At 35.5% G+C, this 23,314-nt stretch overlaps 1 protein-coding gene across 1 annotated transcript in view; it reads left to right on the top strand.

Moving 5' to 3' along the window:
* The window catches only part of SOX6 (SRY-box 6), a 381,843-nt gene that overhangs the window by 349,579 nt on the left and 8,950 nt on the right, over nucleotides 1-23,314 (top strand). The window contains exon 14 of the mRNA XM_029283932.1: nucleotides 11,772-11,880. Within this exon, the coding sequence (XP_029139765.1) occupies nucleotides 11,772-11,880 (109 nt within the window). The remainder of the gene's footprint in view (nucleotides 1-11,771; nucleotides 11,881-23,314) is intronic.

The raw sequence follows: 23,314 nt of genomic DNA, 5'->3' as shown, positions 1-23,314 counted from the left end.
GGACAATGAAGGAAAATTGAAAGAGACAAGATTTACAAGAACAAGGTATTTATCTAGCATGGTGGCCATAACTGCAAATTCAAACGAGATATGAAAAAGATGCTAAAACAATGGGGTTCTATAAAGAACAGACAGAATTTGATCAGATACTGTTAAAACAGATGAAAAGTTGATTAAGAAATTCTATAAATTTCTGTTAAAGATGAAGGAAAAGGAAGTAAAAGAAACAATGATAACATGGGCAAAGAACTTTGATATAATATAGAATTAGAAGACTGGCAAAAGTTATGGGAAGGAAAATGTTAAATTAACTAAAGCAGTGGCATATAAAGAAAACTTATATAAAATGTTTTACAGATGGCATATGACACCAGTGAGATTAGCAAAAATGTTTAAAAATACTTCAAACAACTGTTGGAAATGCAAACAAAGACCAGGTACTTATTATCATATCTGGTGGTCATGCCCTAAAGCAAAAAGATTTTGGGTTAAAATACATTTATGGTTGGAGAAAATGACTAAAAAACAAATAGACTTTAAGCCAGAATTATTTTTGTTAGGAATAATAGGAGCAAATTATGAGAAAGATTGCATATATTTAATTCTACACATATTAACTGCAGCAAGAATTGTATTTGCCCAACAATGGAAAAATGAAAATTTACCAGTTGAAGAAGTACTAATTAAGAAAATTTTAGAGTGTGCAGAAATGGATAGATTGACTGTAAAGATAAAAGAGAAAGAAGATTCAGTGTATTTTAGAACATGGGATAATTTCTATCAATGGCTAGAAAAATGAGTTAGAGAGAAAGGAATGTGATATGTAACTTTGAATATACATTAGCAAGAAGAAGACTATCGAGCGATTAATTAACATATTGTTTATGATAATTAACTATTATCTATTATTGTTTGTTAAACACAAACCCCAACCCTAATCCTAACCCAAATCCCAACCCCAACCCTGACCCCACCTTATTCCTAATCCTATAAAAACTAATAAAATTTATACAAAAATAATGCTAACCGAGCATTATTATTAAAAAAAAAATAAACAAAAAACTGTTATGGCAGTAATTTTAATTGAGGCATTTATGTTGTATCATTTATCCTATTTTTGCAAACTGGCAAGTAATTTTTAATATGACTCCTTACTTTCAATTTCAGGTTCAGGTTTATTATGGTAATTGACCAATGTTTTATGCCAGTCTAAAATTGTAAAGTATCAAGGAAATTAAAACAAGATACCTGAAGTGCATGAAAAGGGTTTAAAAGCAGCAGTGCAGTTTTAAAAAGAGAGTAAAATAATATTAAAATATCAACAATAGCATATTAATAAAATACAATTACATGGATATTAAAATAAATTAAAACCCCAAATTAATAATATGCTAAAATTATTAAAATTATAAATTATAACTTTCTACAACTTGGAGCTTTCAAAAAAATCAAAATATATATTTCTGTGGGGGAGAGACAAGTGTAAGGCTAAAATCTGAAAGGAATTGTTTTCTACTCTGACTGCAGAGCATCAGGGTTTGTATAGTAATTAAAAATAGATAAAAATAAAGCTAATAATTGGAATCTCAGTGATTTACCCATGTAATTTACCCTAAATGATTTGTTTAGGGATTTTAATTGTTGCCATGCAAAATCTAGTAATTTTATCTGTAATAAGCAGTTCCTTATCTAAGAGAAAATCGAAGCAAACTTTGATTATGACCTGGGTGTGCTCAAATGGTGGCTAGACAACCATTGTCATGTTGACTAGTGGATTGGATTTGATGGTCTAAGCCAGGCACGCTGGCTGAGGAATTCTGGGAGTTGAAGTCCACAAGTCATAAAAGGGCCAAGTTTGAAGACCCCTGGTCTAAAGTGGCTACTTCCAACTCAGTGATTGTATGAAAAGGCAGAGTTGGTAATTTCTAGTCAGAGATCAATTTAACAGTTGCATTAGATCCACAGGATCCTCACCATCAGACTAAATACTTATCATGAAATTATGACTGCCTATGACTTTAGCAGTACTGACTAGAATGGTTTCCAGATAATCTCCAAATGTTGGTATCTCTGGAATTTGGACTGAAGTAGGACATGTATTTAAGAAATTAAACTTGCTACAATGAAAATCAAGATCTAGTGATATAATATTTTCCTACAACATAAAACTTTCCTGTGGCTTTTTAAAACCACTGAGAAAAAAGTATGGTTTTTAATGTGAATCTATTCTTTAAAGAAATCTATACCCTAATCTTGAGATGTTAGAAGAATACTACATTTGTCCTACATAATCCATTATTAGACTATTTAATTCAATGATATTGGCAGTGGCGCAGATGCTATCATATGAAGTAAATCTTCAGTCTAAAGTATGACTTCAAAGGAAAGAAAGGGAAATAATACTTCAGGAAAGTAGAAAAATCTGTCCTTACAGATGAAAAATAAAACAAGATGTAATTAAACATCAAATGTATTAATAATATAGCTATAATTAGCTGATCTATTTCTAATCCAGGATTCTTTTTGGCCTCATTAGGCATAAAATAGAACATTTCATAAACAGCTTCTTTCCTTTTATTTGCTAAGGGGGCTGTTTTAGTTGGCTTCAGACCTTCACTCTCAAAATGTTAAATTCTGGTTGCTAATTTAACAGAATCTATCCAGAAGGCTATAAAGTATTATCTTTTATAAAAATTAATCTGTGTGGATCTCTAGGTGAACTATATAAAATGATTTGCACCTTCCATTGAAAGAAAGGGTTAATCTTAAACTGTTTGCATACTGACATGGATCATGCGTTGGTGCATAAATAAAAAGATGGAAACCACATTAAAGCAGTAGTTGGGTTACCACACAACTGGATATGCTTAAGACTGAATGCTTCATAACTCTAACTACTGGGGAGCTACAAATTCTATAAATAACCTTGCACTTGGTTAAAACCATATTAAAACCAGATGAACAGAGACATCCATGGGGGGAAATGGAGAAGCATTGTCAATAAGTACTATAGTCTATAAAAGGATGAGGAAAAGGTCTATAATTTAGGAGCAGTTCCTTGTGTGGCAGTAATTCTGAATCTATGCATTGCAGAGATGGGTTTAAATAGAGATCATACACAAAGGAGAAACATTTCTCTTCTTGGTTTCCAAAAGAGTAATATATATTATCCCTTCTCAGCTCCTTGGCTTTTCTTCACATCCTCAGTTTAATTCTTGGCCAAGCAAAGTAGTCTTTAGGTTTAAAATGATATCACTTCTCTTTTATGTACACCCAACACTCTACTATTGTTAAATAATGGACTGGATATAGAATGACAAAAATGCTATTCATGGAAGTGGGGAAAATCCTTGCATTTTCTTGTATTTTTTAAAATCTTTTTGGAGGAAACCTTTAGAACAGGGTGAGAAGTTGCAAAGGAAATCTATAGATACAGTACTCTAAATATTGGCCTTTTTTTTTGCACAATGTGCCTATTCATGGATAACTTAAGCAAAGTTAACTCAATTTTCTGTGTTCATGTTATATGTTAAATCATATACTAACCACACTGGCAGGGTGTATACAGTCTGGTAGGCTAAACTGTGATGCACTTGTTTGCGATTCGGTGTATCATATGAATACAGCTGTTATTCTTGAACTTTTGCAAATACAATGCCACCAAAGAAAGAAAGAATTATGATCCACCAGTTCTGCCTGTTTCTGTATGTTTGGCTTTATTCGTTAAAGTTCAGTGGCACACTATCATTATCAACTTTCTACTGAAATCTTCCCATACTAACATATAATCAAATATAGTGGAATCAGTCTAAATACAGTACATGGGATCGATAAACATAAGCAAAAAATCTCCAAACAAACAACAGAGTTAGTTTGGTGTAGCAGTAAAGGTACCAGACTGGAAATTGTGAGTTCTAGTCCCACCTTAGGCACAGAGCCAGCTGGATGATCTTAGACCTGTCATTCTCTCTCAGCCTTAGAAAGGAAGCTACTACAATAAACCACTCCCCAAAAACCTTTCCCAGTAAACTGCAGGAACTAGTCCAGGCACTCTCCAGGAGTCAAAAACTGACTCAGAGGCAACATCCCCCCACCCCGCCCACCAAAACTCCAACTACAAATCATATTTACATATAACATAGTTTAATAATACCTAAGACTAAATAGTCTCTCTGAAATTAGGCAGTAACAGTTCCTTCCCTTGATAACTGCTCAGATAAGCTAGGAAGGGCAGAGGTCAAGTGAAAGTGAGAAATCTTAACAAAAACGTTTGAATAATTGCTATTCATGCAATTTACAAATAGAAGAATTGACACATGCGCTGATCACAACCTGTTTGTTCTAGGATTGCCTATAAGAAACTGAAAGTGATTCTCAAAAGTGTATAATAAATAAATTGCAACAAAAAATTGCAAAATGCAGCCATACATACAAACTGACCACTTTTTGCAGCCAAATTTAATTTTTCATCTTGGGGTGTATGTGTGACAAAATAAGCATATGAATCTCTGGGAACAGATTGAACAGACCAATATTGCTACTTACTCACTCTAAAAGAAATGAACAAATGAAAAATCCCACAGAGTACAAATATAGCTGGCCATATTTCTTGCAGTTTTCACTTTGACTGCAAAATTATTTTTAAATGACAAAGTTTGACCTATCAGAATTTCAGTTTGTGCTGGCTGTAGTGGAATGTATTCCATTTTATAACAGTAAGGAAGATGATCACAGGCTACAGATAATTTTGATTAATTTATTCATTCTGTTTATATCCTGCTTTCTTCTAATAGAACATGTATTGACCTTATTTGGCCAATTCAAGTGCCCTTTATGATACATGGCAATGACTATCAAGCTCTGAGGTAAACTGTGGCTTAAAGTATTATTATTAGATATATTAAGTATTACTGTAATTATATACAACTGTTTAAGATTTTAAAAACAGAAGAATTTATGTTCATATTGTAAGTAGTAAAGAGTGAGACACAGAGAGAGTAAAACAACCAGTATAAGGCTTTAAGTGCTGCCTTTTCTAGATATTCCTCCCTCAGTATTTTTTTGAACCTGACCTTTTTATGTTTGTTTATTCTCTCTGGGCTTGAATAGAAGAACAAGGAAGAAACCAAACTTCAAAAGTGTTTTTAAATGCATAATGTAGAATAATTTAGCTTTAATCTGTTGCGTGTTTATGTGTGTCCATGTGTATAAAGACAACATGTTGGAATTTTTGGCACATTTTGCAACTAGAATATTGTCCACAGTGTGCATAACATTCCCAAAGGCATTTACTTTGTGGCTTCTGTATATGACCCACATTATTAAGGAGTCTCAAAACTGGTTGTTTAAATAAATGTTGGTAACTACTAGGCTAGAGTCTTGAAATAAAGGGGATTACATCATTGTCCAACTATGCCTACTTCAGCAAAATGTATTTGTTTGTAAAGATTAGGGGGAAGAAGAAAGGTCTTTCACACAATGATTCACATGTATGCCATTTTCCACTTTAGCCTTTGCATATATGTCAGATGTGGAAAGAAAAAAAAACATGTTGAAATAATTTGGCAACGGTTATAGTGTGATTAGTCATGGTAATCTAAACGGGAGGGTTGCCTGGTGTATTATTACATTTCTTATATTGTTTTTCAAGAGATGGTTGCAATCAGTCATCTTTCACAGGGTTTGAAACACACATACACACAATCTTTGCTTGCTGGCAAGTAAACTGTTATTTAAGTACACAATTGACTGCATTATTGAAACAGTTTTGTTGAACTTGTCCAAGTGTTCTCACATGCTTAAAGATGGTATAAATGTCATTTATGGTAGGCCATTTAGTACAACTATATGGCATGAATTCCTGCTCCCCTGATCGAAGTGTATCAGTTTATTTTATGGTCTTTATGACTCCGTTTTGATGGAGTCATCAGTAAAACTTTAATGACACTATAAAATAATAAAAATGTCATTAATTTACCATGGAGCCTGGACGCAGCGGTTGTAAAGTTACATTTATAAACAGAATACTTTTTATGTCAAAAACCATTGTTATGTGGCAATGAATAAATAACACTTAAATTTAGGAGCAATTTTACTGCTGGCACTCGCATTATTATAGAATAACCAATAACTGTATAAAACATAGTATAGCATGTAAATAGTGGTATATAAAATTTTATAACAATATACCGTGCACATCAAAAAATCAGCTTTTACCTAAATACAGAAAAAAACCATTACAGTATACTTACTGTTATCATTACTTTTCTTCCCCAAGATCACAATTTTATATTTGTTCTGAAGATATTAGCAGTTTTCCTCCCTTACTCCAGTGGATTTTGCTTCCTTAGTTCCCAGTCTTCTTCTGCTCTATCTCAGAGGACCACATTGATCATTCCCAGCACAGAAGTATAGATAAAGTTACTAATGGAATGCAAAGCAGAAAAAAAAATGTTGGAGAGTTGAGTTATTTGGTGGCTGAAAATCAGGGGGATAATAATCTCATAGTCCATCTGTCATTACTGAGGTTGCTCCATCATTGACTGTGATAACCTGTGAATATGATGGATGGCGCAGCTTTGTAGTCTGGAACATTTATCATTTATCAATGCTCACTAAGGGGGGGCTTTATCATTTAAATATCTTTTTTTACGATGCAACACCTAGCCCATATATCATCATTTCAAAGCACTTAACCAAGAGTTCTAGAACACAGCAAAGCAAAAAATTCCCTCCCATACATTTTATACTGCCTACGTGCTTGTGCCTGATAATGCATAATAAGTGCCTAATCGTGTCACTGAATGGAAAATGAAGATTCTGTTCTTAGAAAAACAAATTAGCTATCAGTCCACTTCAGCAATAACAGTTCCTGCTTTTCAGTGTACTTCATACTCTAATAAAGGAGAATGTTTGTAGCTCAGGGTTGAAATGAGGGGTCCTTGGTGCTCTCTGAGCTTGATTGTTTTCTTGCAGATGTTTCACTACTCAAACTAGGTAACATAATCATTGCTAGTGGTGGAAGTGTGCCTGTGGGCAAGTTTCTCCCATTGCCATGCTTTCTCAAGTGTTTGGCACCCATATGTAGTACAAATAAAGGAGAATATTTATAGCTCAGGGGTACTTCTTTTCAGTGTACTTCAGACTCTATTAAAGGAGAATGTTGTTAGCTCAGGGTTGAAATGAGGGGTCCTTGGTGCTCTCTGAGCTTGCTTGTTTTCTTGCAGATGTTTCATTATCCATACTAGGTAACATCATCAGTCTAGCAGTCTACCTAGTTGGTGTAATGAAATGTCTACAAGAAAACAATCAAGCTCAGAGAGCACCAAGGACCCTTCACTTCAGAATCTTGCTTATAATTTGAAAGAGATTGTGAAACCTACAAGCTTTAGTTCTCTTAGTTTCCAAGTAATCACGTTCTAAGTTGAATTCAGTTCTATGAGCCCTGTGTCTGTAGAGGATTCATAGAATGTGTTTTTTTTTCACTCAGAAAACATGCTCAGAGCTTTGAGTAGTATGTTATATTATAACGAATAAAAAAAGTCCATAGAATACATAGTAGAATACATGGGCATGAAATATGACTAAGTTGGAAGCCATGTCATATTTATCCATGTGTAGCTTTATATAACCCAGGACATTTTATTTTACTTTTACTTTACTTTTACTTTATTTTTATGGCCTTTATACTTAGAAAGTAATATAGAATCTGTGTGGACAATACAATAACTACATTTTTTTCTAGGATATATTTGATATGTAGATGGATAGTCTGCTGGTTGTGTTCATTTAAAATAATTTGCTTAATTTAACTCAGTTTAAAATGCTATTATTTACCTAAATTGTCTTGACTCAGAAATTCACATATATTTGTACATACTACTAATAGTAATATTGAATTTTTTTTTATTTCTTTTCTATAAAATAGAAAAGCTATAAAATAGCTGTTATTGTTTTTAAATGGAAAAATGAATACTGACATCTACAAAAATAAAAATACAGAGAATTATTGTAGTAATTTCCCCTTCAAAAATGGCACATTGATGATTATTAAAGAATTATAAATACACCCTGATTCTTTTAGTTATTATCATGCAAGTTTTTCTTTCTTACAGTTCTGTGCTTTATCGTGTAATTTTTCCTTTCCTTTCTGAATGTCAAAATATTGATATTCTTTCAGAAACTTTCTTTTTTAACACAGAATATTTTCTGGAGAGAATCAAAGAGAATGAATGACTAGAAAGATATTTCAAATATGCATACTATGATACAGGTTCTGTTGATTTCTTTTTTAAAGTAGAATGCATTTTTTCTTTCTTTTTCTTCATTTTAATCAAACTGAAGTTGTTTTACCAGGAAAAACTTACAGTAGGTACCTTGTTAGGACATTTTGTGGAGAGATTCCTGTCTTAGTAAGTAGGGCAGGTCTAAACTCTTGGGTGTAAAGTGGGAGAATAGATAAATAGAGGGGGTGGCAAAAAGGAGATTGCATTGATGTGGTACTGAGAATGCATAGGGTTTCCAAAGTCTCTGAGGAATAAGCAACAAAAGTAAGTTGGGACATCTGATCAAGCAGCATTTGCCAGTGTTGCATGTCAGTTGCTTTGGACTTTCTGATTAGAAAACCTTCTGCTCCCAGATTGTCAAAAACTCATCCATGCCGGCTAATAAAGCCACCTGGTCAGTCCACTAAGGAGTCAAACTGGAAGTAATGCAAATGCAATTCATCCCCCAAAATGCCAACATTTATTGAGAGGCAAGGTGTTTAGCATTGTACTGCCCCATTCCAAAAAAAATAAAAAAAATAAAAAAGAAAATAGAGTTTTAAAATGAGGAACTCCTGGCTGAGCTCTTGCAGAAATATAGAAATAGGCAGAGAAAGAGAAAATAAGCCTGTTCCTGATATCCTGGGAATTTATCGCCCATTCCCCTTTCTTTCTTTTTCTTTTTTTGAAACAGATAAGGGATAGTTATCTTCTTTTCTTCGAGGAAGATATAAAAAAGACTTTAGTGGTCCTGAAATGATGCAGTGTTCCCCCCCAAAATAGAAAGATCTCTGGAGAACGGATGGAGAGAGAAGAGAGGTGGAACTTTTAAGGGACTGTTTGACAGCCATTGGGTTTCAATCATTGCTTTGTTGGTCAATAATCTGATTTGTACTTTGAAATGGAATATGCATATTACAATGCAGGGATTCTGCTTTGGCTGAGGAGAGCAGAAGCCATGGGATGCTGCATGTGTGAAAGGATCACACATTTTGGCAGGCTTGGTGAGATTGTGGTTAGTTATGAATGCTGAAAAAGAGAGATGGGACAGCCAGCATTTGCTTTCCTTGGAACATACACAGATTCAGGTAACTCTTGTCAGAATGAGCTGTGAGCAACTCTGCATGATGCATCATGCCCTATTCCACCACTGATAAATCACCATTGATGTTCCACACATACAGAGGGCTGCATACTTACAGATTAGGTGCTGTTGTGGCCAGTGTAGGACAGCAGGATGGTTTATGAAGTTCAGCTTATGGCACAGATGCAGCATATTATTAGATGCTGGAAAGCCAGCATCTTAAAATTAGCATGATGGCTTTAAAATTAGATGATGGCTTTGTATTCACATATGAGACCAATTAAGAAGTTGTTCTTTGCTTGTAGTATCTAGTTGCTTTGACTTTGATATGATCCAACAAAATCCTTCTTATATCTAGTGTTGTTTTTTTTCCCTTTGGGGGTAGGAGAGGGAGAGGGAGAGAGAGGGAGGGAGGGAGAGAGGGAGAGAGAGAGAGAGAGAGGGAGAGAGAGAGAGAGAGGGAGAGAGAGAGAGAGAGAGAGAGAGAGAGAGAGAGAGAGAGAGAGAGAGAGAGAGAGAGAATGAATGAATAAGTACACCAGTTAAGGCTCAAAGCTAGAAACCAGAAGACTGTGAGTTCTAGTCTTGCCTTATGCATGAAAGCCGGCTGAGGACTTTGGGCCAGTCACAATCCCTCAACCCAACAAATCTCACAGGGTTTTTGTTGTTGTGGGAAAAGTAGCAGGCAAGAGGCTTGGGTATGTTTGCCACCATGAGTTATATATAGTATAAAAAGGTGTGATGATGGTGATGATATGATGATGATGAAAATACTTGTTTAGTAATCTATCAATGCTTACAAATTGATTACAGAGCACTTATTAATAAACAGAATCAGTATTAAGAGAGTTGAGCAAATGACTCTGTTGTTCTGGAAGTTAAGTGTGTTCTTGGCTTTTTAACAGCAACATCATGCTTAGCTGCTTTTTGTGCCTATGAAAAACTTATTTTCTCCAGTATCTAAGATGTTCAATGTTAGCTCCTCAAACAACAGAGAGAAGAGCAATCAGCACTGTTTTGCTGGGTAATATGTGAGGTTTAACAAATATATCTTGTAAACAAAACCAAGAACTGATATTTCATGTCTGTGATGATATGACATTCAAACACAATGCCACGTTCAAGTTTGAGAAGTACCTCAAAGGCGTAAGAAAACCCTACTGTGTTTTTGCATAATATATAATAGTTACAAAAAGTGAGAAAATATAATGTTGCCATATGATTGCAGAGTTTTTGCTCTCTGCTATGAGGAAACCCTGGTTGACACCAATCTATATATTGATTATTGTTTTTAGTGGTGCAGTTTTACCATATATGTTTTCAGCACTCAAGTTTTATGTTTTTCAAGGAAGAAACACTCATATCTTTTTACTCATAGCTTTTTTTTTCAATCCCATTGAGGTTTAGCTCAAATTCCTAGGCAAAATAATAGTACTATTTCTGTCATCTAGTATTCCTTTTTTGAAATACTTGTCTTTGAAATCCTCTTGCATAAAATTCATGCTTGCATTTCTCAAGGGTGCTTCTGCAAATTCAGATCCCTAGGACTAGGATGTTGATTGTGTGACTGTTATTTTTTTTTCCTGCTGAATTAGTAGCAAGTTTTAATAGAAAGTCCTCTCCAAGTCCTGAACTTAACTATTTCTGAAAAGCAAGTCACTTAGGAAAGGACAATTATTCACTGTTGCTTGGCAGTGATATCTGAAATTTCAGTTTTAATCCTGTCTAAATCACAATAATACTTCCCTATCCTGCACTCATTTGAACTGAATGGGTTATTGAAAGCTGCACTTTCATTATCTGGCAATAGTTGTTTCTTTTTTCCTTTTAGCATAATTTTTAAATTTAGAGGGATGAATCCAATGTTACGGGGTGTCTGCTGGGGGAGGGGCAATGAAGTCAAGATAATGAATAACAACATGCAATCAAAGCTCCACCTTTAATAGTATGTGTCAATGATACCTCTGATAAAGATGTCTTCCAAAAATAAGGGCTCCCCCCCCACAGAATGGCTCCTAACAGTGCAAGAACCTTGGATGAGATTATTAAGCCCACTGCTCTATATAACACCTTTTATTTGGTCTTACTTTATGTTACTATGGTATATGTTACCCAGTGTCTTTTGTTACTTCTTGCAAACCTCCATTATCTGGACATCATATTGCTGGATTCAAGGTAGAATTTGAATTTATTGTAGAATCTAAAGTGATGGCTGTAGTTAAACTACTCTATTTCTCTTTTGTTTGTAATGTATGCATCCATGTCAACGACGGTGTTAGACAATAAACTGTAGTACAAAATACCTAAGCTTGTATTTGGCAAGATGCATGCGGAAGCAGAGGTCAAGGAAGCACTGGAAATTAAACATATGTGAACACTTTTTTTAAAAAAACACCTGAATATTGTCCTTTTGTTTTTGGCAGGAAAGAACACGCTTTGAGAATTTAGGCCCACATCTATCGGGGAAGCCCTGTGAAGATGGAAAGCTAGGTCCAGGAGTCATTGATCTTACAAGGCCAGAAGATGCAGAGGGTGAGTTATTGAAACAAATGGATTAAACGGATGAGCTCTGTTATCTTTCATCACTTTAAGAATGAATATCTTAAATAATACTGCAGCTAATCCCCTCTGTCTACATTTGAAGCATAGATTTCTGTGTTGTGGGCAAGCATAAAGCCTGATTTTAAAATGGTATCATACAATATGCACTTACTGATTTATTACTTGGAGGCTACTGCAACTGTTCTTAACAAGCTGTCCTGGGTTCAATTCATATGTTACCTCTGCTGATCCATATAGATTTAAAATTGCTATTGAGTAGAGTGATATAATCAGGTTTTATAAGCAAATAACATTCATGTCTATAAGTTCCTTTTTTCTTATTGTGCTCTAGATACAGTGGATGAACATGTACTGTGAGAAGGTCATTTTGTTTAAGATACGGGAAATATAATCATCTGTCACCTCCAGATATGTTGGGAGGTTGTCTTCATCTACTGTTCTACATGTGAATAAATATAAAGAAATAATAATATTGGGTTGAATTATATAGCCAGAGACCACTTTGCTGTGGAAGTCAACATTTCATAGAATTCCAAGGTTGGGAAGGCCCTTTGAGTTAACTGAATCCAACTCCCTACTTTGGGCAGAAGGCCAGATTGAAGCATCTCAGATAGATCGCAAGTTTTACTTCAGTACATTTGGTAAAAGGAGCCAACCACCTTTCTATGTAATTGGTTCAACTGCTAGAATGCTCTTACTTTAGGGGGCAGGATTCATTAGTCAGCATTAGTAAGGTCATCTGAATGGAGCTTACTCCACCTTTAAACATACGTTTTAATTATAGTAATGAGGAAGAGAAAACTATGAGGTGAAATATCCAATCCATTAATTGACTGCAAAATTAATTACAATGAAGTTTTAATCTTCAGATGAAATATAAGAATGTTGATAACTAATTGATTGGATGTACATGACTTTTTGTGAAAATGTTACTTCCACTGGTTTATACTCCAGTTCTGTTTATATCAGTGGAAACCTTCCCATTGATTTCAGTAATTAAAGACTCTGCACCATAGTGTATATTTAAATTAGTTATTTGATTGATCAGTTAAAGACATTGCTATTAATCAACTAAAAGCCTTTAATTGGTTGACAGCTCTATTGGAAATACTGTTTATAAATGACCATGTCAATCATATTTTAGGATAAATTTCTATGTCAATAGAAATACTTAATTTTAATTTCTTAAACTTTTACTGTTATTAAAGTTTACCAAATAATAAAATAATGATCCAGAGAACAATACAGAAATATTCTCGCCTCATCCTTTTTTGTTGTTGTTGTTGTTTTGACATGGCAAAATATTGCTGAGGAGAAAAAAGGTTCAAACCTATCAGTACTTACTGATAAAGTAAAACATAAATTGGGGTTTCTCTTGATTTATTCTTTTCTTTTCTCTCATCCTTCACTTATATGAAAAGATAGGAAGATTATGTTCTGGCCATTACTACTGAGCCTATGGACATTCCATTTCATTGGAGAACATTCTTTATAGTGCATCCTCTTCAAATGCAGCAGAAGAAGCTGTATTGAAATACAGTTCAACTGCTATGGGTCAGCTTCTCTACGGAGACAGGCAGATACCATATGGTAATTCATTTTAGCAAGATTTGGATCAGTCCAACACAACAGCCTATATCTAGAAATTTAAATAGTTCCAATTCACATCAGTTTAAGAATGAATCCCTTTGCTTTTGAAGGAGGGGGTAACATTTCACAATATTGCTTTTTCTGATTTCATAAATAGTTCTGGGTAAAATATTATTTGTAAAAAAATACAAATAATTACTCTTAAAAGACATGAAGACACACTGAACTTTGAGAAGATAGCCAGTTTCATCTAGTGGTTAAGAAACCAGGCTAGAAAACAAGAGACTGTAAGTTCAAGTCCCATCTTAGCCACGAAAGCCACTTGGGTGACTTTGAGTCTATCACTCTCTCAGCCCAACTTACCTCATAGAGTTATTATTGTGGGGAATAGGAGGAAGCTGTGTTGGATATGTTCACCATTTTGAGTTATTTGTAAAAAATAATAAAAGTAGTATATAAATTAAAAATTAAAAATAAACCCATGCCCCAAACTTTCAGAAGTTGTTAGCAGCTGTCTAGGAAAGATAGATATTAAAGTGCATATCAAACATAGAATTGTCAGAAAGATCATACCACTCCATTTTTTTATTAAAGATTATTATGTAGCTATCTTGGAAGACATCTTATTCACAGACACAGTTTATTTAATATATTATTAATTGTGCTAGCAAGTACATCGTGTAATATATAAAGGTTCTGTACTTACTAAAGAATGTTTTGAGTAACATTTTGGAAGCACCCAGAAGATGAGGAATTCCACTCAATCCAATGAATCCGACATGGCTACCATGGCTGTATAAAGGTGTTTTTATTGTGTCCAGTTGGATTCACTTCTGTGTCAGAACTGAGAAGTCATTACAGTGCCATAGGACATTTGAGGGTCTGACACAGGACAGGAGAACTTAGGCTCTACTCTGTCAAGGCTTCATTATTATAGATCTCTGATATGTTCACGGATATGACTGTCCAAGTTAAGAAAACTTCTGTCAGAGCTGTCTGGAGTCTAATTGGATCCTTTGAAACTAGGCTTCTGAATATTTTCTTTTACAGTGATGCCTAAATCTGAAAAACTGTATACCAAAATGTAATTTTAAGACAGTTGAATGAATTTCACAAAAACATACAAAAGATTTAAGTGAGTAATTATTATGTAGCAAATAGGAATCCCCATTAATGCCAATATGTATTACATGCTCCTTTATATAGGGCTTCCTCTATTTTATATCATATTTATATCATATGTCTCTTGCTAACCAACTCTCAAAGTAGGAAAGAAGACCAAAGTTGTACCATAAGAATTTTGATTAACAACTTTTATTTTCCAATGAGAATGTATTTGTTTACTAATTTTGTATGCCACTGTCTATCTCACTGTCAAGTGATTCCGGACAGTTTAGAACTCATAAAAGCAAAAATACAAAACATTAAAACATTAAAAATTAATGGAAATTAGCTGAAATAAGAATAAAATGTGGTCTTCTTTCTAATGCACTAGCTATCTCCAACATGAAATGTCTCCATCAGGGTGCCAGGCCAATCAGCAGAAGCAGGTTTTGAGGCTCTTTTGGTAAGGCAGAATGGGGGCACACCTGTCTCTTTCAGATGGCAGGAGCCATGGCAGAAAAGGCCCTTCTTCTGGGCCCCAGCAGCGAGACTTCCTTGACTGATGGAATCTGAAGCATTCCTTTCTACCGGAACAATTCCATTGGAATGAGATGGTCCCTCAGGTTGCTTGAACCCATGTTATAAAGAGCTTTGTTACATGGGCCATCCTAGGGGACCCTAGAACTGTCTGTGTGGCTACATACTGCACTAGCTGTAGCTTCTGAATACTCTTCAAGGATAGCCCCATATAGAACACATTGTGGTAGTCCAAATATGAGATGACGAGGGCTTGTGTGACTGAGTGCAGAATGAACATAGATTAGATTTTTGGGGGAATCTGTTAAAAAGTAATGTCTCTCTGGAATCAAACTTAGTTCTTAAAGGACATGGACCTGTCCATGTAGTTTACTCAACACTTTAGATATAACCACTTTTAAGACAAACTGCCTGGAGTCTATTTGAAGACTATGGTTTATTTGTCAGTAAATTAAAAAAATATGGTCAAATTCTGGATGGAGATCCAGAAACATGTCCAGTTGTCTATAGCAAAAAGCCTAGCAATGCATGCAATTATTTCCACAACAGCTGGAATCCTGATTGTAAAGTCTTGCAATTCATATGAACGGTTGCATGTATAGAAAGGCTCCCTGCTGTAGATATTGTGTAGCCTAGAGATCATTTCTCTAGGCTACACAATATGATCAGGTAGGTCATCAATGCTTCACTGCTTCTCCATTGTTGGACTGAACAAGTGAAGGTAATACTTAAACAGAGATCTGAAACTCTTGGTCTTCTATTCGCCTTTGAAGGAGGAATGCCAAATATTTTTCCTTGCTGGCTTTTCGTGTGTACTATTTGTCCCACACTGTAATCTAAGAACAATTATGGGGACTGTGTGCTCACTTTTATTGTACAGATTCTGAGACCAAGTTTTTTTTTTAAAGGAAGGTACTTCCAATTTCATATATGTACTAGGAGATAAATCTATATTATTTTCATGAATCTTATTTTTGTGGCAATAAAGTGCTTTTATTGGCAGGACAGCTAAGCCAATTTAGAAGCTCTTTTTCCAGTTGCCATGTACTCTTCACTATTCCCACCAGACACTGCTGACGTACTCAGAGCGTTATTTAGCTTTTGCAGTTCTGTTGCCCAGAAGGAAGAAAAAATACTTTATTTTCCATTTGAAAATAAAGTCTCCTATATATCAAAACTTTACAATCGGAAATAAAAAAAGAAATGGCACATGGTCAGATGGCCAGAAAGCTGGTATCATTTAACATTGGTTCATTGTGAGGAAGGGGGAAAGAACCAGTTGAAGTTAGTCCCATTTCCTGCTCAGTTTATGAGTAAACTTGAATTTGCAAGCAGAACAATGAAAAGTATCATATTCAAGTAACAAAAGGCACAGCTGCGGTGAGAATGTGAACAGCCTTCAACTTGGAAAAGAAAAACAAAAGATTTTCCCTTTGAAAAAACAGGTTTCTGACCTATCAGAAAAAAAGGAAAAGTGGGAGGGAAGTGTGTGAAACAACCTCGTGAGTTTTATGCAAACCAATCAATTGTGGCAGCCTACCAGAAAAAGCCAAAATTGTGAGGTAACCTTGTTTAACACCCTCCTCTGATGAGGTGTAAGTAGCAGAAAGTACCTGGATGACAAAGCACCCTTTACTTCTGTGACAGTGTTTCATAAAATACAGAGGAAAGAATGTCTCTTGTAGCCAGTATCTGTCACAGATAAATATTTAGGAGAGTTGCTATGACAGTTAGGAGAGCGAACAAGAGAGCAAAGGAGGAAAGATATCATGAGACAGAAAAAGACAAAAGACATTTTTCTGGAAAGAATGCTGACAAACCAGCCCATGGTGACTTGGTCCTTTGTTCTCCATACACTCTTCTCCTGTCCTGTCGTAAAGGATTCACAATGTTAGTCCAACTAGCAACATTATTTTGAAGTACTTTATATAAAAGAATACAGAGGTCTTTTATTGAAGAACATACCCAGGAACTATTTCCCTTTGAGCTATACAGCACTACAAATGAGTGACAATTTGGGGAAAAGCAACAATTGCCTCCTTTAGGGCACTGAGGATATTGGCACTGGACATTTCAAAATTTTGGCTTTGCTTCTTCTTCTTCTTCTTCTTTTTGACAACAAAATTGATTCTTGAGCCAAGTTGTAATGCCAAAAGAAACAATACAAGGCACAGCTGTATATGGAGAGAAAGACTCTAAAGTCTGAGCATTTCTGAAACAAACATTGTATTTTGGGGGGAGGGTGTGTACATCTGTTACAAACAGGTGTACTGAAATATATTTGGATATATTTTGTTATGTGTGTATACCTACAAAACGGCATTTATCATGAATATTAACAGAGAAGTTAGTTGAAACATGAACACACGTGTTTCCTATGTGGTGATTGTTTTTAGAGGCAAAAGTGTTATACAGGTAGTCCTCGACTGACGACTACAATTGAGCCCAAAATTTCCATTGCTAAGCAATACAGCTGTTAAATGAGTTTTGCCCGATTTTTCTTGCCACAGTTTTTAAGTGAATCACTATAGTTATTAAGTTAGTAACATGGTTAAGTGCATCTGACTTTGCTTGTCAGAAAGTTGCAAAAGGTGATCACATGATCTAGGGACAGCACAACAGTCATAAATACATGCCAGTTGCCAAGCATCTGAATTTTGATCATGTAACCACTAGTATGCTGCAACAGTTGTTAAGTGTGAAAAATGGTCATAAGTCATTTTTTCAGTGCCTTTGTTCCTTGAACGGTCACTAAACAAATGGGTATAAGTTGAGGACTCTCTTATATCTTACTATAAGATATAAGTTTTACAAATTTCTATTTTTTTTCAACTGCACTGCAAAACAGTGCAATTGATTAGAATGTGGGAGAGTTTTCCTTCAACAATTGTCATTATAAATTTATATTTTTTCACTCCATGATTTGATTAAAAGCACAAGGGGATCATTAGCATAATTTCCTCCTCTTGCAGTGCATGCAATAGAGATAGTAACTCTAATGGGAAGCCCACTGTACGCGTATAAAGTTTCCCCAAGATTAGAAATCATGTTTCCCTATAACCAAAAGACAGAGGAACTTGAGAATCATCCAAAAAGTAATTAAGGTAGGATAATACAAATCTCTATGGGAATATCATTCCACAAGGCAAGTGCAATTACCAAGAAATACACTTCTTGAATCTCGCATACGGTATGATATTGGTTGATGAGACCCAAAGCATACCCACTCTTCGTAACCTCACCGGACAGAGACAAATATACAAAAACAAGCCATTGCTTAAATATACAGCCATTCATTATGCAAGGAAGATCTTCACAGTAAATACTCAGCACTATGAATTGCACTCAATTAACAATTGGTGGTCATTAAACAGTGATGACACTTGGGCATCCTTAGCACATCTATCATTGCCCATGTCACTGCATTCAGGACCAGTTGTTGCTTCTTGGGAAGGGAGGAATTTCAAGATCGTTTGTGTGTAGAACATTACATAAATCCAATCAGGTGACCATAGATGTGGTAGAATAGGTGTGGTGGAATGTAGTTGGATTCCCAGGCAGGAGGGGCTGCATGTCGGAAGGCAAAGAGGCAGTGAAGACAAAAAGTTTGGTTGGAGGAAGAAAGTTAAGAAAGATTATCTCTAACTGTTTTCAGAGTATCTCTATAGTGATGCAAATAGTTGCTTCAGTTTGATAGCAATAGCACTTAGACTTATATATTGCTTCACAGTGCTTTAGAGCCCTCTCTAAGTGGTTTACAGAGTCAGCATATTGCCACCAGCAATTGGGGTCCTCATTTTACCAACCTCAGAAGGATGGGAGGCTGAGTCAACCTTGAGCCAGTGAGACATGATGTGCCAAACTGCTGGCAGCCCCCAGCCAGCAGAAGTAGCCTGCAGTACTGCCTTCTAACCGCTGCACCACCTCAGCCTTAGTTTGCTTTAGTTTCTGTGTATAGCTGAGGAACAGTAAAGAAAACTGCTCAGAAGTAACTCCACATGTCTTTCTTGGTTCTTGAGGCCTGACAATAGGTGACTGTCTGAAGTACTTAGAATGGGTACAACTCATGCACCAAATGAATTCATGCAAAGGCTCTCTTGGCCACAGTTGCTATCTGATCTTTGACTAGGAGCAGTGAATCCAAGAGGATTCCCAGATTATGCCCAAGTATTGCATAAAAGAGTGCAGCCCCATTAAAGACTAAATATGGAATATCCGCACAACAGGAAGATGAAAAAAAAACAACACTCAATCAGAGTTAATCCTGAGTCTGTTCTTGCTCAGCCAGGACCATGAAACCTCCAAGTGTTGGGCCAAGACTTTGTCAGCATCAATTTGTCAGCCTGGGGTCAAGATGTATAATTGGATATCATTAGTGTATTGATGATACCTGACCCCAAATCTGCGGATGACCTAACCTAAGCAGTTTCATCTAGATGTTAACAACAGAGAGAGTGTTGAGCCCTGTGGCACCCCACAAGGTGGAACTTAGGATAAATATTTACATTGCCTCTTTTTAAGTTAGGGAGAAAATTACTTTCTTTCCAAGTAAGTTAGGAAGACTTTTTTTTTTTTACTTTCCCAAGAGCCAGGAACATGATAATTCTGTGGGGATGATGTTCACTTCGGTGTGAATGAACCCATTCTCATGAAGAAGATGAGAAGAGGAAAGAGCTATAGATTCGACAGTGTAAAACAAATGAAATGCTCAAAAAGGAACTCTAGGATCAGTGGGAAATACATGCTGAAATCTAAAGGGCTAAAATTTCCTTCATTTTGCAAAGCCACGAGCCACATGCATCAACTCACCGCAAAGTCATTAGGTCTTTTAAAGCTCAGATGAAAAACATTAACAAATACCACAAAAGGCTTTAGTCTGGCCCCTTTGTTCATTCACATATGGCAGTTTATAACTCCTGCGCCACTTGGGCTGGGGTGTTTGTTTAAGCTGCCTCCATCAGAGCAGCCCTGAAAGAACAAAAGACATCTTGAGCGATCCTAAGCAGGAAATGGTCTAATCTAAACATGGCTTGTGACACTATAAGTAGAATAGAAAAGGGAGGGATTGATTAGTCATTAATGCACAATTGACTCCATATGGATGCTGCAATAATAAGCTCTTTTTCAGAGCAGTAGCTGCGTTTATTGAATTAGAGGTTTATGTTTCCTCAGAGCTGACCTTGGGGAATTCCTTTTGATTCTTCTTGCTGATGTTTCAAGAGAATGGAGCGTGGCATAGAAAAGAGACTTGTCTTCTGCAGTCATGCCGATTCAGAATAACACAGCTCAGGGCTGCTTTTTCAGAGACAAAAAAAATACAATTAGATGTCTCTTACCTATTCTTTGCCTTGAATGTAGATTCCCTGTTTTGCATCTGTACAAAAGGAACACATTTCTCTTTCAAACCAATGTTAATTTGTTATGAATACTGCTGCTGTTATATTTATTATGATAGTTTTACTGATTGCAATAGTTCACTGCCCTACAAATATTCCGTAGGCTAGAAATTTTAAATAAATTAATATGGTTTGCTTAAGTACTGGAAAAGATTTAAAATCAGTCATATACTTGTGGCTCTTTATCCAGGAACATTTGCTATTGGAATCCCAACTAAATATTACATTATTTAAAAAGAACAGGATAAAGCTGTCTTACTATCAAATCTGATAATGTTTTCCATCCTGGTACAGTTTAGCTGTATGGAATATGCAACTCCCAGAATTCCCTGACTAGGACTATGGGCTCCGAAATATAATACATTTGAATTATAAATATATTATCACTTGAGCTTTTGTCATCATATGTGTGAACTACAGCTCTGAAAAAAATGTATACCTGTGTGTGTATGCATACATGCATGCGTGCGCATGAATACACGAACACTTCTGTATAAATTTCATATAAATATGGCTCCCATAATGCATAAAGTTGTATGCAGTAAAAGAAGTCCTAGTTGTTAAGGCATCACAAAACTCTTCATTTTGAATATTTAGGTAATTTTTACCTCCTTAAATTGGAACCTATAAATATGGTATCATGATTTCCATGATAACATATTTTGCTCAGCTAAAAGGAGCAAAAAAATCTAAAACAAGCTAGCCCTATCTATTCTTTTGAACCAACTCTTGATCCTTTCCTAGTATTTCTGAACTTCAGAAAGCTATGCTTTTGTGACTGAATTATAAAGGTACACTTCCACAGAGGCTGTTTGTCATAAAAGGCAAACACGTAGTTTTTAAAATTTTGTCTTCAGCAAATGCGTTTTCAGCATACTGTTTTGAATTTAGAAACCAGTTGTGAATCTCCAAGTAGCTGGGATCCCACAAAATCTATTGTTTGCTACTAGAACAAACACCCCCTCCCCTCCCCCAGTAGTGGGATTCAGCCAGTTCGCATCACTTCGGCAGAACCGGTAGCTAATTTTTTGTTGCCCAGGCCCAGAATGAACTTCTGGAAGTGGCATCCGCACTGAGAACCGGTTGTTCACATATTTGAATCCCACCACTGCCCTCCCCCCTCCCGTATGTTTGAGCCTGAACTAAACTTTTTACTTTCTCATAGCTCTGATGCTCTCTTTCTTCTGATAATTGTTCCTCAATTCTATTCACTATTACATTATATCCTTTTCTAATATAGTTTTTGCACACTTTCCCCAACTACACCCATTTTGACTTTTTCTTGACGTAGTACATACATTTCGTGTTGCAAACCATATTACAAAAATCTGAGGAGTATTTCAGTGCAGAAGTAGATTCTGCTTCATACATAAATCTCAGCTGGTATAAACGTAGGCAGATTTCAGACTGGATTAACATATATCCATCCCTGGTTACTGGAAGTTGCAAAGTCTTTGAAATTCCGTAAGCTGATTTTTAAACAAAAGGATTTGTTTTGATTTTGTTTTTTTGTTTTTTTTTACTTTTTGGCTGATGTTTAAATGCTGTAGCAATTATTTGTAATTTTACAAATAATTTCTTTCTTAAGGGTTATAGATTTAAATTTACAAGGAGCAAACACTGATGCTTTTAACTTTTTAACTAAATCACCGTAGCGTTAGTGAATTAGCAATATATCTCTGATATAGTAAATATTATAAATAGAAGCACTCTTTGTCATTTATAATATGCTGAACATCTTCCTATAGTGGTAAGATGTTTAAGAGTATGGAATATTACATGATGGTTAATTATTTGCAGAAGCTCATTTCACACACATTCTTTCATAGCAGCCCTTGGGCCGAAGCACAAATATTCACTTAGAGATCAAGTAGAGAAGTTCAAGGTTTTACTGGTTTTATTTCCAAATCTTTCAAGTGTAGGCTTGCTCAAGGCAGATGGAGATAGAAGTTTCATGACATGTTTGGTCTGTTTGTGATTTATAACTCTGATTAAGAATTGTTTCCTAACAAATGAACACTAAAACAAAATAAATGCCAGGGGAGAGTCTTCCCCTTTTGCTTTAGTAAATGTATCTTGGGATATAACCTCTCCAAATAATTTACAGTTTATATTTCAGCAAATATTTCCGACTGTCTGATTGCTTAGAAGTGCAGAAATATGTACTGGTCATTTGCTTGTAATAGATCCCCAAGATTAGATCAAGATGATTGTAAGAGCCCGATAAACTAATTCAATGCCTTCAATATGTTTTTGATGAGGAACATTTCTAAAGAAATTGAGGCATCGCTTTTCCAATCAGATGATGTTTGTGCTTCTCATATGCTGATTCAGGCTGCCTGGTAACTACAATAGCAGGCGGGGTGGGGAGGGAGGTTGTATCTAGCCATAGGTATATCTTACCAAAAGACTAACTGTCATTCCAAGCAAAATTTATTGCAAAAACAAATCTACCCTGCTGCCAGATGTATAAACAATATTTTTGCTACTGTGACAGCAAAGTCTTTTGGCTCAATAACATTTTAAGAGCTAACAAAATAGTCTGTCCCAATTAGTATCTTAGCAACACTATTTTCGAACTTACTAAGCTTTCAAGATATTTAAAGGTAGTTCCACTATATTGCAGTAGTTTAAATAGGTTACTAGGGCATAGATGACTGAAGATGGGCTATCTCTGTTCAGGAAGGATTGTAATTGTTCTAGAATTCTATGCTTGTGAAAAGCACTGTGTGTCACTATAGATTTCTTACATTTTCAATGGTGGCCTGAATCCAATA

Source organism: Protobothrops mucrosquamatus, unplaced genomic scaffold, assembly GCF_001527695.2.
Source record: "Protobothrops mucrosquamatus isolate PMUCROS unplaced genomic scaffold, P.Mucros_1.0 scaffold_95, whole genome shotgun sequence".
Taxonomy (NCBI): domain Eukaryota; kingdom Metazoa; phylum Chordata; class Lepidosauria; order Squamata; family Viperidae; genus Protobothrops; species Protobothrops mucrosquamatus.
The sequence above is the reverse complement of the archived record's forward strand: the minus strand, read 5'-3'. Positions and strand labels throughout refer to the sequence as shown.